The sequence below is a fragment of the Phytophthora ramorum genome (assembly GCF_020800215.1).
Source record: "Phytophthora ramorum isolate Pr-102 chromosome Unknown Phyram_PR-102_s0003, whole genome shotgun sequence".
In the NCBI taxonomy this organism is placed as follows: Eukaryota; Oomycota; class Peronosporomycetes; order Peronosporales; family Peronosporaceae; genus Phytophthora; species Phytophthora ramorum.
This window is the reverse complement of record NW_027150649.1, coordinates 3026456-3041926: the sequence shown is the minus strand read 5'-3', so window position 1 is coordinate 3041926 and position 15471 is coordinate 3026456. Positions and strand designations below refer to the sequence as shown.

General features: G+C 54.7%; 7 protein-coding genes across 7 annotated transcripts; 4 read left to right on the top strand and 3 right to left on the bottom strand.

The window, feature by feature from the left end:
• Positions 1 to 51: 51 nt before the first annotated feature.
• Positions 52 to 472, bottom strand: KRP23_4087 (Histone acetyltransferase p300; the record flags this gene model as incomplete). The annotated part of the gene is made up of 2 exons (XM_067889010.1): positions 52 to 351; positions 419 to 472. 2 exons carry the CDS (start codon positions 470 to 472, stop codon positions 52 to 54), a joined length of 354 nt encoding a protein of 117 aa, XP_067748205.1.
• A 295-nt stretch (positions 473 to 767) lies between these two features.
• Positions 768 to 3554, top strand: KRP23_4086 (Sulfate transporter 4.1, chloroplastic; the record flags this gene model as incomplete). The annotated part of the gene is made up of 1 exon (XM_067889006.1): positions 768 to 3554. The coding sequence occupies one exon, from the start codon at positions 768 to 770 to the stop codon at positions 3552 to 3554; it is 2787 nt and encodes a 928-aa protein (XP_067748204.1).
• Positions 3555 to 3780: 226 nt separating this feature from the next.
• Positions 3781 to 4450, top strand: KRP23_4085 (uncharacterized protein; the record flags this gene model as incomplete). The annotated part of the gene is made up of 2 exons (XM_067889005.1): positions 3781 to 4264; positions 4329 to 4450. The coding sequence occupies 2 exons, from the start codon at positions 3781 to 3783 to the stop codon at positions 4448 to 4450; spliced, it is 606 nt and encodes a 201-aa protein (XP_067748203.1).
• Positions 4451 to 5596: 1146 nt separating this feature from the next.
• On the top strand, positions 5597 to 7558 carry KRP23_4084 (uncharacterized protein; the record flags this gene model as incomplete). The annotated part of the gene is made up of 2 exons (XM_067889004.1): positions 5597 to 6574; positions 7553 to 7558. 2 exons carry the CDS (start codon positions 5597 to 5599, stop codon positions 7556 to 7558), a joined length of 984 nt encoding a protein of 327 aa, XP_067748202.1.
• Positions 7559 to 7769: 211 nt separating this feature from the next.
• On the bottom strand, positions 7770 to 8458 carry KRP23_4083 (ATPase 1, plasma membrane-type; the record flags this gene model as incomplete). Its single annotated transcript, XM_067889003.1, has 2 exons — positions 7770 to 8050; positions 8200 to 8458. The coding sequence occupies 2 exons, from the start codon at positions 8456 to 8458 to the stop codon at positions 7770 to 7772; spliced, it is 540 nt and encodes a 179-aa protein (XP_067748201.1).
• Positions 8459 to 8725: 267 nt separating this feature from the next.
• Positions 8726 to 9846, bottom strand: KRP23_4082 (ATPase 7, plasma membrane-type; the record flags this gene model as incomplete). The annotated part of the gene is made up of 3 exons (XM_067889002.1): positions 8726 to 9056; positions 9130 to 9504; positions 9662 to 9846. The coding sequence occupies 3 exons, from the start codon at positions 9844 to 9846 to the stop codon at positions 8726 to 8728; spliced, it is 891 nt and encodes a 296-aa protein (XP_067748200.1).
• Positions 9847 to 13324: 3478 nt separating this feature from the next.
• Positions 13325 to 15436, top strand: KRP23_4081 (Sulfate transporter 4.1, chloroplastic; the record flags this gene model as incomplete). The annotated part of the gene is made up of 1 exon (XM_067889001.1): positions 13325 to 15436. One exon carries the CDS (start codon positions 13325 to 13327, stop codon positions 15434 to 15436), a length of 2112 nt encoding a protein of 703 aa, XP_067748199.1.
• Positions 15437 to 15471: the final 35 nt, after the last annotated feature.

Sequence of the window (15471 nt, the reverse complement as noted above, 5' to 3'; positions counted from 1 at the left end):
CACATCTCGTTAACCTAATTAACCCTCGGGCATATTAATACCAGCGCTGCGCTACAGCAGCACTTGGCCGCGCAGCTGCCGACACATTGGCACGTTGCACTGCAGCGCCTGGCAGTGCAGCGCGTGGTACGTGAAGAGCTCGACGACGGCCGTCGCGATGGGGTACGCGCGCCACTTGTGGCTGTGTGAAGCCCAGCACGAAGCCCGCAAAAAGCGCTTCATGTGTGAGCACAGCGCGCGGAACTCCGGGGCGCGACACTGCGCGTCGTCGCAGTTGCACGCGTGCACCAGCAGCTGATTGTTTCGCTCCTGCTCGTCGTCGGTTACGGCCGCCTGGAACGCGTCCGAGAGCTGCAGCAGCACCCAAGTTAACGACGTATATTGGCCATTTAGTAGGGGAATAGAGAGGGCTGGCTACCTCTTGGGCGGCGGTGGCGCGCAGTCGCTCCTGCTTGATGCTCACGTCCGGCATCGCTAGAAGTGGCTATACCGTCGCGCACTTACTGCAGTATTAAAACTTAACTCTACGGTAAGAAGCGCAGTATGCTAGTATAGAAATTTACAAATTTCTTAATGTGAGAGGATGCAAGTTCAACTATCCTTGTCCAGAGGTCGTTCCGTATGGGGAAGTATAATTCTGCGCTGCCACGCTACGTGTATTCTTGTCATCTGTTCATCTCGCAAAGAGACAGCCTTCACTTACGTCACTCGTCCTGCAGGCTTGTCGCCGCTGGTTCTCGGTCCACAGGCCGTTCTGGAGGCTGGCCATGACTGCATCGTCTTCCCCGCCGTCTCCCGCGTCCAGCGACCTGTCGCTCGCGGCACTGGGCGCGCTGCTCTCGTCGCTGTACGCGTCCGCGCTTGACGCCCGACAGCGCATAACCCGCCAGCGGTTACTCTTTTTCCTCAAGCAGCATGTACCCATTCTCGAGTGGCTACCCGCCTACGACCTGCACGAGGATCTACAGTACGACATCGTGTCTGGGGTTACGGTGGGCCTCATGCTTGTACCCCAGGAAGTATCTCTGAGCGCCATGATGGGTGTACCCCCCATTTACGGCCTCTACACGGCCGCCGTGGTACCGCTCGTGTACCCGTTATTCGGAACCTCCCGGGTGCTCTCGGTAGCCAACGGGGCTGAAGTGAGTCTGCTCGTGGGCTCGGCCATCAAGAAGGTGGAGAGCGAGGAGGAGCGCGTGGCCACAGGCATCCTGCTGTCATTTCTGAGCGGCGTCGTGCTGCTCTTCATGGGCATGTTCCGACTGGGTGTGATCGCCGACTTCTTCTCACGGCCTGTGATGGGCGGCTTCATCTCGGCTGGAGGAGTGCTCATCATGCTGTCCCAGGTAGCAAGTTGGCTCGGACTCGAGATCAAGAGCAGGGACCTGCCGGTACTCACGGTGCTGGACCTGATGGAGCAGTTCCCACATCTGAATACATTGAGTTTGGCTCTGGGTACGTTCTCCATCTTGGTGCTCGTGGGGATGCACGAGCTCAAGAGACGCGTGGTGAGGGAGCTGGTCAGGGTCGAGGAGGAGTTCGAGGACCAATTCGCCATTGAGACGTCGAGAGCGCTCAACCAACTGTCCATGAGCACGACCTCGTCGAGTGGAGAGATGAGTGACGAGACAGAGGAGTCAGATGAGAAACAGGACAAGAAAGCAGCGGACTATGCAGGTGACATTGAACTGGGCGACGTCCCCAAACCCAAGAAACGGCAGCCGAGACGGGAGGAGGAGGAGGATTTGGACGTGGAGGACGTGACGGTCTCGCCCCGTGGATCGAGGTGGGCCGACCTGCCGGCGGTGTTTACGACGGGCTCTCTCCACCGTCGGGACTATGTTTTATCGTCTCCGTGGGGGTCTTCCGCCCGCAACAGCCGTGATCTGGGCTCGAACGACTTGGATTTGGCCCGCTCGTGCCGTCAGCGAGATTTGGCCGCCATTACTCGAAGCACGCGCAATGGACGCATGGACGACGAAGGTGTGGGGTTCTCGCTTTCTGATGAAGACTACATTACGATTGAGAGGCCTCTGGACTTTGGAACGCGTCCCGCCGGTTCTGTGGCCTCTGGCATGCACCGTTCTAGCTCAGATGAAACAGGATCAGTGCGGACGTTGCCGAGAATGAATCCTACCCAACCTAAAGTGGAAAGACCTCGACGTGCTCGCAACGGAGATGTCGATCGTGGGGACGATGAAGCGGAGGCTAAAGCGGAGGCTGAAATGAAGAGGCGCATTAAGGAACTGGCGTCACCCGCGAAGTCAGAGACTGGATCAGAATCGGCCACCTCAACTACAGCGCTGACAGGACGTATGCTAGCAGCGTCGTCGACTTCTATCCGTTTGTTGCGTTCCAAGATGGCTGTGCTGATCGCGCTGCGGTTAGTGTGTGATCTGGGGGCATTTATGGTGTGTCTGCTGGGTGGAATAGTGGGTTACTTGGCCCCGGAAGGCTCTCTAACGCTCGCTGGAGACGTGCCTGGTGGTTATCCGTCGCCCAAGAGGCCCTGGTACGGATTGAGCACGAGTATCATCGAGGCCGACCGCCTCTACCACCTCTTCATTGATACGCTGTCGATCGCTATCATCTCGTACATGTGCAGCGTTGCTATGGCTAAGCGTTTGGCCATTAAGGAGGGCTACCGAATCCGGCCCAACCAGGAGCTCATTGCTCTGGGATTCTCCAACCTCGTTGGCTCCTTTTTCCAGGGCATGCCCTCCACGGGCGGTCTTTCGCGAACGGCTGTGAACATGCAGAATGCGCGCACGCAGCTTGCAAGCGTCATCACTGTGCTCGTTGTGGTGCTGGTGCTCTACACGTCCACATCCGCTCTCGCCTACCTGCCGAAGGCTAGTTTGGCGTCCATCATTATCGTCGCAGGCTACTCGCTCATCGAGCTGAAAGAAGCAAAGTGGCTTTATCGCGTCAAACGCGACGAGTTTTACGTGTGGCTGGCTTCGTTCGTGCTCTCGTGTCTGCTGGGTGTGCTTCCTGGACTGTTGTCTTCCATTTTCTGTTCGCTGGTCGCTGTGATCTACAAGACTCGTCGCCCGACCGTGTCCATGCTAGGTGAGGTGACCGATGAGGAGACTGGTGAGAAGCGGATTGTGGATCTTGACCTGTACCCGGACACCGCGCGTCCGTTGTCTGACGTCGTCGCCATTCGTGTTGAGGGTGCGCTCTACTTCGCCAACTGCGAGTACATCGAGCGCGTGGTGGAGCGCGAAGTCCGCAAGCGCCACGAAACTGAGGGCGTCCTCGTTCGCGGTGTGGTGATTGATGCGTGTTCCATCATGGATTGGGACACTACGACTATCCAGATGATGAAGCACTTGAAGGCGGAGCTTCGGATGCAGGGCATCATGCTGGCCATTGTCAACGCGCGTGACAGACTCCAGCACCTGCTTCAGACGTCCGAGTTCCTCGTGGGTATCGTGCACAATGACGCGCGCATCGGATTCCCAGAGGCCATCACTGCCATCCGCACGGAGGAGATGCCGTCAGACGAAAGTCAGGTATTGGCTCGTGCCTCCCGGGTGCACAGCATTTAGAGCGCGCACCCACGCTAGCCTACCTAGAACTCTCAAGTGTGTGTAAAAATGAAATGTACGAAAATTGAATGTCGATCGAGGGCCATGAAGGACTGGGACGCATGACGTTATCCAGGACGAGAAAGCAATTTGTCCACGTCGAATGAGGAACCAAACCAAATCCAGAGGCAGCATCGAGACTGGGAATAGCTGGAAGTCGAGTTGGCAAATTGCTTCGGCCAGCGGAATGGGGCTTGCACAGCGCACTACAGCTGCTGGCCCTGCTCCTTGCAAAGGAGATGTTAGCGATGAAACGAAGCGAGCGCTCTCCATATCGGCGGATGGCATGGAGAAAGTGCTCAACAAAGTTACGACCCACATTCAGCCGATCTCGCTCAGGGACGACCTCCACGCGTTGGTGACCGACTTTCGCGGCTTCATCCAGCGCGGCAATCGGTATGATCATGGGCACGTCCTTCACGGCGATTCTCCAGTCGCTGGTGGTGGACATCCTGTCCCCGATTCTGAGTCTGGTCTCCACTCGCAGTTTGAGCACTACTACGCCATGGCAAGATGCCCCAACAACCACAAGGACTGCAACAGCGACTCGTGGGAGACGCCAAGCCAGGCACGCGACTCGGGCGCCATCACCGTCAACTACGGACTCTTCATCGAGAATGTCGGGCGCTTCTTCGTCAACGCACTCATCCTCTACTTTGCAGTCAAACGAGGTCCGTCTTCTGCCGACTGCCTGCTCTAGGATAGCTCACTATCTACCACCAATGTCATTTACAGCCGTGATGGTCGTCCAGGGTCTAAACAGACTCATGAAAAGCGCCGACTTCATCACAAAAGGGCTCAAGGTAGCGCCTACCGAGACCAAAGCTGGCCCCAATGCCAAGGTCACTCCCACATAAAGTATTTTTTATTATTTTTTTTACAATACCAATGCTATGGAAGCAAGGTAACGTGACGACACACTATGAGTTGTCTGTATGCGTGTGTGTGTGTGTGGGGGGGGGGGGGGGGGGGGGGGGGCTCATTAGAAAGCTTTGAAGTCGGCTAGGAGGGAAACCGATTGATGCGGTGCAGTGTTTGAGGTGGTGTTCAAGGGCAGCGTGCTGGTAAAGAATTCGTACTGCAAAGAGTTCGTGAAGGGCGGCTCGCGATTCCAGGTGAACGGTCAATTGAAACATGTGACCTCCTTCTTGTTGACGCTTTGTTATTCGCTCGTACAGTACCCCAGGTTCGACTAATCTAACTGAGCTTCTGGGCGATAAGAGTTCATTTCGATAAAGCAGAACAGCCCAACGGGGGGCTAGAACGACAAGTGCTAGGAGGGCGACGGATCTAGCCCTTTGCTACAAGGACAACAACTACAACGTGGCGGGGTGACTTCTGCAATGGTGCTCGATCCGACATGCCTTACGCAAACACGTCTCGCTCGCCCGCGAGTGTGGAAGCGACAGCGCCACTCTAGACAAGAAACTCGTCCCAGCAATTAGGCGAGGATGTCTTTGCATGCCGCGGCAATTACAGTGAGTGGATTTGAGTCGCAAATTTTGAGGGGGTCGGATGAGGTCGACTTCGCCAGCCTGTGGCCTGGTATTCTGCGCGGGGGGGAGAGACGCCAGGATCGATGTGCAGTGGGCAAGCGGCAACATGACTAGCCAAAGCTGCGGGGATAAAAAGCTTCGAGTTCGCGCTCGCAGAGCAGCAGCGGCGCTGGCTGAAGGCTTTGGCAGACGTGACGCGCCATCTGCTCATGAAGTCAAGCGTCCCACGAAGATTTGAGGAGACAGTCTCTCTCAAAACCTCGCGAAGCGAAAAACCCCACGAAGAGTCTTCGTGGGGTTTTTCGATTCGACCTCACTGATCGGTTTGAGGGGGGGAGATAGCGATTTTTGCCACTCCAAGACGGACGTCTTCGTGTTTCTTCGTGTTTGAGCAGGATCATTGGCTAAAACAACTATTTGTTTTATTGGCTAACTTGGCGTGAAAGATTTCACGATAAATTTCATGAAGGGCCAAAGAACGAATAGCCGCCGTCCAGCAAGACCAAGATGGTGGTGACCCGGTCGCAGGCGGCTACTGCGCAAGCCGCTGCAGAAGCCGCTCTACAAGCCACAATACAAGACCCCGAGCCACATGACAACATGACTGCGATCGTTGAGGTTCCGAGTTCGGCCACCTCTCCAACTTTGATCCAGGTTGTCCCAGATGCAGAAGACCAGCTAGCAAACCTTGCTGAGCGCTGTTTGGCTCACACACAGGCTCTGGCCGGTGAGCACGTTATGCTAAAGTTCCAGCAGGAAGGTCTCAATCAAGCGCAGCAAGCAGCGCTAGTGGCTGTTCAAGGTTATGCGGAGTCGGGATTGAATGAGCTGGCCAACAGGCAGTTTGTCATCGTCCAGGAGATTCAAGGTGCATTGGCCTCTACTCGATCCACATTTCAAGAGCAGATGACTCGTCTACAAGATCTATACGCAGATTTGGGAGCAAAACTGGAGGGACAAGTCAACAAGAGTCTTGCCCTGGTAGTTCAAGACCTTCAGCGCGATTCGCAGTCCGCTCTTCAGGCCCATACTGACGGAGCCAACCAGATTGAGCGCACTGTCAACGCTAAGGTTGAAGCCGGTTTCAAGGAGATGAATGACCGTGTGCAGCAGCAAATTGTGGAGCAGCTGACATCTCGCCTAGGTTCCAACCCTGCCAAGGATGTGGAGCAGCTCGTACTAAAGTCGACCGCCGATGTGGAATCTCAAATTCGGGGCACCTTGGAACTCCATCTTGAGGAGATGCTTACAAGCAAGTTGGATTCATACAACGAAGTGAACATTAACGAGAACGTTAATGAGCTTGTGCAGAAACTCGTAGAGACGTCTGTATCGAATATGGCGCATCGCCTGGAGCAGTCGTTAGACCATCGGCTTGATCAGATTCGGCAGGAAACAAAGCGTCGAGTTGATTCCAAGTTTTCTTCAAACGATACTACTGCCGAAGATATCCAGCAACTTGTTACGCAAGAGACCACTCGACTGGTACGCCAAGCTGAGTCGCGGATGCAGAAAGTTGTCACCGCCGCTCGGGCAGACATGAACCTTCAAGTTCAACGTCAAGCTGATGCTATATCTATCTTGCGCGAGCAACTTCAGCAACGCCAACCACGCGTGGAAGGAGTCTCTAATATGGATACACTTGAAAGAAAACTGAAGGAATTTATAGTGGATGAAGTTGCCAGGCAAGTGGATCTTATTCAACTACCCCCAACAGATGATGAGATGGGTCAACACTTTGCTAATTTGGTTGGATCTGAACTAGCAAGAGTTCTTGACGAACGCCAAATCCGACCATCCGTTGAAAATGCATCAGATTCAGCTGAAATCAAACGGTCGGTTGAGAGCAGTATCCACTCTATAATTTCAACCGTTCGTGACGCTGTCAATCAAGCTACGCTCCTTGAGGCTGGTACCGACGGAGGCAGAGCCAGAGATACGATTCAAGAAGGAGATACAGATGCTGACGACGATTATGGCCTGTCAGAAGAAGATCGTCAGATGCAACAGAAAATGAGGGAAGCATTAGTCCAGGCTCAAGAAGTTGAGTGCAAGGAACATATTAAAGGAGAGCAAACCAGTGGATCGTCTGTGCGTCTCACAAGCGCTGCGGCAGATGATATACAAGAAAGAAGTAGCGCACCAAGAGAAGACAGGTTGAGCGCACGACAAAATCCCAGTAATGGACATCGTGGCAATTTACGCCGCGACGGCCATAGGCTTGGACTACGTGCAACTTCGGCCCGTATTCAAAATCAAGTCGCGAAGAGGGCCGAAGCCTCAGCACAGCGATACGATTCTCGATCTTAAGTCATTGTCAGGTGCTGGTGCTTACGTAGTACGCAGACAGAATTCGTAGCTCGCAATGTGATAAATATTATACACGTAAGAAATGAACGTAAGACACTAATTCTTCGGGAAGACGTGGAGGCATCCGTCTCCAGGACTGTATTAATGAAGCAGTTGTAGGAGCATCAATCAAGGGTGTGCTGGTGGGAGCTTCTGTCGTTAGAGCCGATGTTGGTCATGACCGAGTGAGTCATCATCGGGCGACCAGCGTTAATGCGCTCCGTAAATGCCTTGCTCGCGTACGCGCTCCTACGGAGCACGTAGTTCTCGGCAAACCAAGAGGGAACTGCCCACAACCAGCCAAACAGCGTGTAGCCGCCACTACAACCGATCACAACAATACGGTCGAGTAGCCATCGAAATCAATCCAGCCGATCACCGAAGTCACAATCTGGGCAAGCACGAAAGCAACCAGCAGCAGGTTGCGCAGCTTCTCAGCAAAGAACCAGTTGTTGCTGCTAGCGGTACGCGTCACGAAAATCAGGGCCTGACTGGAGATCGACACCTGCAGGTGCACCAGCGACCGATGAACACTCCCTTTCCGCTGAATACCAGGGCCAATCATCTCGTTGTCGCGAGTCCACGTCGAGTTCCAGTTGCTGAAGCCCCAGACTTAGTCGCAGAAGCTCACCTCGTTCGTGGTAGACACTTCACCGTTGCCGATGAGGGCCACACCCTTGCCCAGCTGAGCAGTCGTGAACACGTCATAGTCGCCCTCGTACGCGGCGCCGCCCTGGCCCAGCGTGTAACCGTGCACGTACTGGTTGTACCCAACCTCGGCCAACGTCGTTCGGCAGCCAGTTGAGGTGCCGCGAGGTCCTCGAACAGCTTCGTGCTCGAGTCGTACTTCTCCTGGTACTGCGTCCAGTACGCGTCGATGACGCTCTCGCGGAAAGTGCCTACGTCCGACACACTAGCGGCCTGCGGCACATTGCCCGTCATCTCACCGCAGCCTGTCGCGTTGTTCGCCATCACGCACGTCTGGTACTGATCCTGGAAGAAGTCGTGGTAGTTCTTCATGCAGCTCACGCATATGGTCTCCACGCCAGTGCTCTCGAAACCTCTCGAGTTGGTGATGATCGCGAGCAGAACGATCGTCTACAGCGACAGCCACAGGCCGAACGAGATCGACGAGATGAACACCTCGCGCAGCTTCCACGAGTCCAGGTGCGGCGACGCCACCACGTTATCCTTCGAGATCGTCAAGATGGTACCGTCATTCAGGATGGCAAGAATCACCACAAGAATCGGGGGGGGGGGGGGGGTAGTACCAGTTCCACGCCAGCGTCAGGATGCCGAACGTGAACACGATGCGCACGGTTTCATGCGCAGGAAGATCTCACGGCTCATGCGTATGGTCGTGATGATCACACTCAGATCAGGCGGAACAAGCACAATATCAGTGGCAGCGCGAGCAGCGTCCGTCGCATCGTCCACAGCAATACCTATGTCGACCTGGGCAAGCGCCGGCGCGTCGTTCACACCGTCGCCCGTCATGCCCACCACCTTGTCCATCGACTGCAGGTGCTTCACGATCTCGAACTTGTGCTCCGGGAACACCAGAGCGAAGCCGTCCGTGTCGTAGATCATCTGCGCCAGTCCACTCCCGGGGGTGCGCCTGGTTGAAGAACGAAGTGTCCAGGATGCTCGTCGGCATTCCCAGCTGACGGCACGTCTCCACAGCAATGGACTTCTGGTCACCCGTGACCATCTTCACCGCGATGACCAGCGCAATGGCCTTCTTCACCGTGTCAGCCGTGTCGTGGCGAGGCAGGTCGAACAGCGGCAGCAGACCGATCATCTGCCACTCGCACTCCTTCACGGGCACGTCGCCGCTGCGAGCGATACCCACACCCAGACCACGGTAGCCGCGTGACACGAACTTGTTGATGCGGTCCTCCACCTCCACGCGCATGGCGTCCGCGTTCACGACCATGGCCAGCACCACCTGCAGGTCGTTCTTCACGGCACGGAAGATCTCGCCCGTCTTGTTGTCCTTGAGCTTGGCGATCGTGCGCTTCGTCGTCGGTGTAGTGCAGCAGCGTGTACTCATCCCACATCGTGTCCTACAAGTTGTGGCACACAATGTCGATGGCCTCGTTGTTCTCCGTACGGGCCGACAGCGCGCCGCACTTGAGGATGTCGTCCGCGGTGAAATTGTTGTACGGGATTAGGTTGTCCATGTCGGTGGTCCGAGCACAGCATCTGCATGTTGTCCATCACCTCACTGCACGCGTCATGATGGCGTTCTCCTTTGCAATCGCCGACGAATCGATGACCAGCGTCACGAACAGCACTGTCGGCATGGCCACGGGTATATCGTCCACGATTATCACCAAGATTTTGGCCATGCCCAGGAAGCCGTCCGCCTCAACCACGCACAGTTTTTGCGAGGTGCGGCTGGTCATCTGCACCACCAGCTCCACCACGCACCAGAACAGGATCGTCACTATGCAGAAGTTGCCCAACGTGGTCAGTATCGGCCTGCAAGCTTGGTATCGCTATGGACATTTGCAAGTACGAGTTTAATACGACGTCAGCCGTTGTTTTGAAGAGTACTCTTACACCTCTTCCTTTTGTTCTTCATACAGCGTAGCACTCGAAACAAAGTTTGCCATCATGTCATCCATGATACTGTCCATATCCGTATAAATGTCGGGGTCTGCATCAAGCGGGAAGGTGAAACACGATGGAGTATGTTGCTTGTGTTGCCCACGAGGGATTTCTTCACATTGCAGTAGGTCGATAAAATCGCGGTTACGATTTAAAAACGAGCACATGTCAATGTTTTGCTGGGATAAGCTGGTGCGTTGAGTGGTTACCATGTTTCCACTTACACTGAAATCTCGCTCAATCTGACAAGATGACATCGGGACAGCAAAAAGCACCTTTACCACTTTGGGTAGCAGTCGGTAGTTTCCTTCACGTTCCATTCTCCCCCAAAACGAAAGCACTGGTTCTGGTTTGTTGTTATCCGAAGCACGTAGAGGCTCAATTGGATCGTTCATCCACCTGTCAAGTTCTTCATCGAGAAACCGGTGCAAGTGATTATTGTTCTGTGGCAATGGCCTACTGCTCCGTGGTGCGAACATCTCCTCTAACTCGTTGTAATAAACTGGAGGGGAACTGGGCGTTGGATCACGCATGTCACGCGGCTCTGCTACTCGCTCGATCAAGTTCCGCAACTGGTCACGAATGCGTCGATGCACCTTGTCACGTTTTTCACAAGCTGCGCGTCCACTATCTCCATGGTTCTGGCAAACTTTCAGTATGACAGCATTAAGGTTATGCCTTGGACTTTTGAACACGGGGTGCAGTTTTTGCTGCATTTCAAACACGTAAGCTGTTGTCGCCATCTTGGTTTCGTCATAATACCTGATAAAGAAACGCTTGTCGAGCGCTCCCTGAAGAAGACGACGTGTTGTTGCTGCTAACGGTGTTAGATCGCTTGGTTGTATCCAGATTGGCTTCTTCGTTGTTGAAAGGTAGTGGCGTATTGGTTTTTCGAGATCGAGGTCATTTAGGCGAATTCTGTATAACATCATCAGATTTTCGACCTGCGTTGGCATTTCGGCTTGACAGGAGCGCTTGAGATCAGCTAGTGACTTCAATATTGACATCACTTGGGTTAACGTCGTATATTCACCAGTAAGAGGAAAGACGGGTGGTGTGTTATTCTCTCGGGTTGCTTTGGCTGCCCTTTCATCGTACCAAGCTTGGATTACTTGCCACTTGTCTAACACACGTCGCATTGCCTTCGTAACACTAAGGAAACGCGCGTCTGAATAGCTTAGAAGGGTGGTAGCTTTTCCAGTCGTCATTTTTTCACAAAGTTTTTTGAAAAGATCACCGGTCACCTCAACGTGCTTCACCTCGTAAATAACCTTGCTCATTTTCCTAATTAGCGAGCTCATGCCGGGGTTTTTACTGTCGTTACTATTCATGCCACACGAAGCCCGTGTAGCAGCATGAGACATATGTGCCATACACCATTCCCACTGGTAATGCAATCGGTTCTTCATTAAATTTTGCACATCGGGGCCTTTGTCACTTGTAGCACCGTAAAAATTGTCTACCGTCAGTTCAAAGTCCTCCAAGGTACGCTTTATCCAACACAAAAATGGAGCTTGAATCCCGCCATCTCGGTCTCCATAAGCAGGCGTAAATTTACGTGTTCCAAGAAGAACAGACTTAAAATTCCAGTCCTTGTCAATTAGATACACGCGTAGACCGAGAAATTTGTTTGATGTCGTTTTACACGTCCACATGTCAGCAACCATAGTCAGGTTAGGATACGGCTGAAGGTTGGACTTGAGAAATGCAACTACCTCTTTTCTCGTCGACGAATATATCTCAATGATGCACTCGTTGACACGCTCTGTTGTGAGAGTACTCTGCACCTCCTGCCTCAACACGAGTGCCTCTTTCAATCTTGATTCTTCATACTCGACCATTTCCAGCGGTAAATTGTTGTTTATAATGCGTAGCGTTTCAAGGAGTAGGTTTAGACGTACTGGATTGCGAGTGTATAGAGTTGACGTGCGCAAACGCTCAATGTCTGCGTTGCGCTTGCGCTTGGTAGCCACCTCTTTCACTGTCTTCGGCGACTCAAGGTAATGCCGAGTTGTGAGATGCTTCACAGCGGACGATGTCTTTCCACCTGACAACAGAATAAGATTCCTGCCATCCGTTGCTTCTCGGCATCCTGAGTCAGCCATGCATATGAACGCCTTCTTAGTTTGATTTCCATCCGTAAACGTGACTCGCACGCCCCAGTCGTCGATGTATGAATACTCTCCACCAGGCGGTATACGCTCCAACCCACCCCTATTTGTCCAATTCTTCACGGCATCTTTCACCCTCGCAGGAGGCTCTGGTGCTACCATTTTGACAGGCAATCTTGACAAGTACTCGTGTGGTTTAGACGGAACTTAAGGTCTCTTCGGGGCTTGGATTCTTCTTGAATGGGGGTGAGTTGCGAGCTTCTGGCGACCGTCTAGGATCGTCGTAATTTACGGCGAAACTTCGCTCTGGCTCCATATTATTGACCAATTAGCGAGCTGGCACACGAGCAAATTTCACTCGCTTATTTCCGCCTGCTTCGAACACGAAATTTTGCCCTGGGAGACCCTCGAGTGCTCGTGATTCTCGTACTTTAGTGAGGGAAGCAAAAAACCTCAAAATTCGAGTTCGCGAGGTTATGCGAGAGCACAGGCACCGCCCTTTCATGTGCTCATGTAACCGATCTTCGTGGGAGGCTTGCATGAAGTGGTCCCTCGACAGGTATCCGCCACCGGAGACGGAGACCTTGACGCGCCGGGTTCTGCCGCTCGCATTGGCCATCCGCTTTGACGTGCCCCATTTTGCCAATCGCATTGGCCACGCGATTCCGGCGTTGCATTGCTGAGACCGGACCATCCATCTCCATCTCCATCGAATTGCAACGGGTGAGTCAGGGAAACCGGCATGAAGCGCTGGCGAGCCTGAGAGGGAATGCTGGCAACGAGCGCTTCCATTGTCCTGCCTCTAGCTGCGTACACCTCGTCGATAATTGCATCGCCGTGGTCCCCATTCAATTCTATGGCGTGCAAAGGAGAGCATGGTGCTGCCACCTCTTCCTCAACTGTCCTTCGGTCCGATCTCCAGCAGTTCCACGCTGCGCAGCCAGCCGGATGGAACTCGTTGCCATCTCTAGTCGACATTGACTTCCACACGTCAGTCATCGCCAGCTCGACCGCGTTCGCCGTCTCCATTGGCGCGCAGACCCGTCCAGCGCGTGTCACAGTCTCTTTAGTCGCGTTGCTCGTTTCTGAAGCTGAGACCGAGCACCTTGGAGCTCATTCCCCATTTTGCGGCGTACTGCGCAAGTCCCCAAGAAGGTCCAAGATGGCGTCGTGGCTCTGCAGCTTGGCGGGTCGTCGAGAGAGTGAGCGGTTCGCGCTGCCCAAGAAGACGTGGACGCAGCACGTGCAGCACTACGCGCCGATCTTCCGCTGGCTGCCCAACTACAACGTGGCCAAAGACCTCAAGTTCGACATCGTGGCCGGCATCACCGTGGCCATGATGCTCATCCCGCAGGAGGTGTCGCTATCCACCATCATGAACGTGCCGGCGCACCACGGCCTCTACACGGCGGCTACAGCTCCCTTAGTGTACGCCATTTTCGGGTCCAGCACGGTACTATCGGTCTCTAGCGGCTCCGAGGTGTCGCTGCTGGTCGGCACCATCCTGGATGACGTTGACGACCAGGACGAGCGAGTGGCCACGGGCATCATGATGGCCTTCCTCAGTGGCTGCATCCTGCTCATCGTCCGCATCCTGAACCTGAGCCAACTCGCCGACTTCTTCTCGCGGCCGGTTATGGGCGGCTTCGTGTCGGCCGGCGGCCTCTTGATCATGCTGTCACAGTTCTCCAACGCGCTGGGCATCAAGTTCGCGTCGCAGGACTACCCGCCGCAGACGGTGTACCAGATCTTCAACCACATCGGCAGCACCAACTTGACTGCGCTCGCAGTGGCTGCCATCTCGATCGCCTACTTGTTCGGCGTCAAGGTCTTCAAGAAGCGCTTCTTCCCGTCCCCTGTGCTCATGCAGCTCTTCGAGACCGACAAGCCAGAGGTGCAAGCTGAGGAGACCCAGCAGATCCACACGCCCGCGGGGAACAACACGGCTGAAGTCACGCACAGCCACGGCTTCTCAATCACCGATCAGCAGTACGTGAGCATGGAGTCTGCACGTCAACGACGCGGTGACCACACGCCTCAACCAGAAGCTGTCGAGAAAACATTGAGCGAATCCCCGAAGCAGTCCAAGGGGAAGCTGCTAGCCATTTTCTTTGTCCGCACCTTGTGTGACCTTGGTCCGTTGGTGGTGTGCATTGTCGGCGGCGTTGTCGGCTACGTGCTGGGCTCGTCGCACCTGAAGCTCACGGGCAAGATCCCAGGTGGGTTCCCGGACCCCAAGGTGCCTTGGTACGGCTTTGACTCGGGACTCATCGCTAGCGACCGCTTCGGAACGATCTTGTACAACTCGTTGACTGTTGTGGTCGTCGTGTTCCTGTCGAGTATTGCCATGGCCAAGCGTCTGGCTATTCAGCGAGGTGAGGATATCAACTGCGACCAGGAGCTCACGGGTCTCGGCATCGCCAGCGTCGTGTGCGGTTTCTTCCAGGCCATGCCCCCCACGGGCGGCATGTCTCGCACTGCGGTGAACCTGCTGAATGCCCACACCCAGCTGTCGTCGATCATCACGACTCTGATTGTCATCCTCGCGCTGTACACGCTGACGGGTGCCATGTACTACCTCCCGAGCGCCACGCTCGCGTCGATCATCATCGTTGCCGGCTACTCGCTGGTCGAGTTCAAGGAGGCCAAGTGGCTGTACCGTGTCAAGCGTGACGAGTTCGTCGTGTGGACGGCCTCGTTCGTCTTGACGTTGGGTCTGGGTGTGCTTGACGGCCTGATCGCCTCCATCGTCTGCTCCGTGTTGGCGCTCATGTGGAAGACCAAGACGTCGCCCGTTGTCATCCTGGGCGAGCTGGACAACGGCCGATTCGTCGACCGCGAGCTCTTCAGTGAGGCGCACGATCTGGGCGATGTCATTGCCATTCGCGTGGACAGTTCGCTGTACTTCGCCAACTGCGAGCGCGTGGCGCTGTTTGCAGAGCGCGAGATGGTTCGTCTACGGACCCAAGGTATCGCCACTCGCGGGGTGGTGCTGGACATGTGCAACATGAACGACCTGGACGCCACGACGATTCAAGTGCTGTCGGATATGCAGGAGAAGCTGGCGGTGCGCAACGTGCGCTTCGCCATCGCGAATGCTAAGAGCCGCCTGCACGACATCGTGGCCTCCACCAACATCATCAAGCGCATTTTGGCGAACGACCCGAGCATCTCGGTGGAGGAAGCGGTGCGTATGCTGCGAGACATGCCACCGTCAGGTCACACGTCTCCGTCCTCCATGTCACGCTTGTCGACAGTGCAGGACAAGGTATAAGTCGTGTAACTAATCCTAAAACAATCTACTTATCA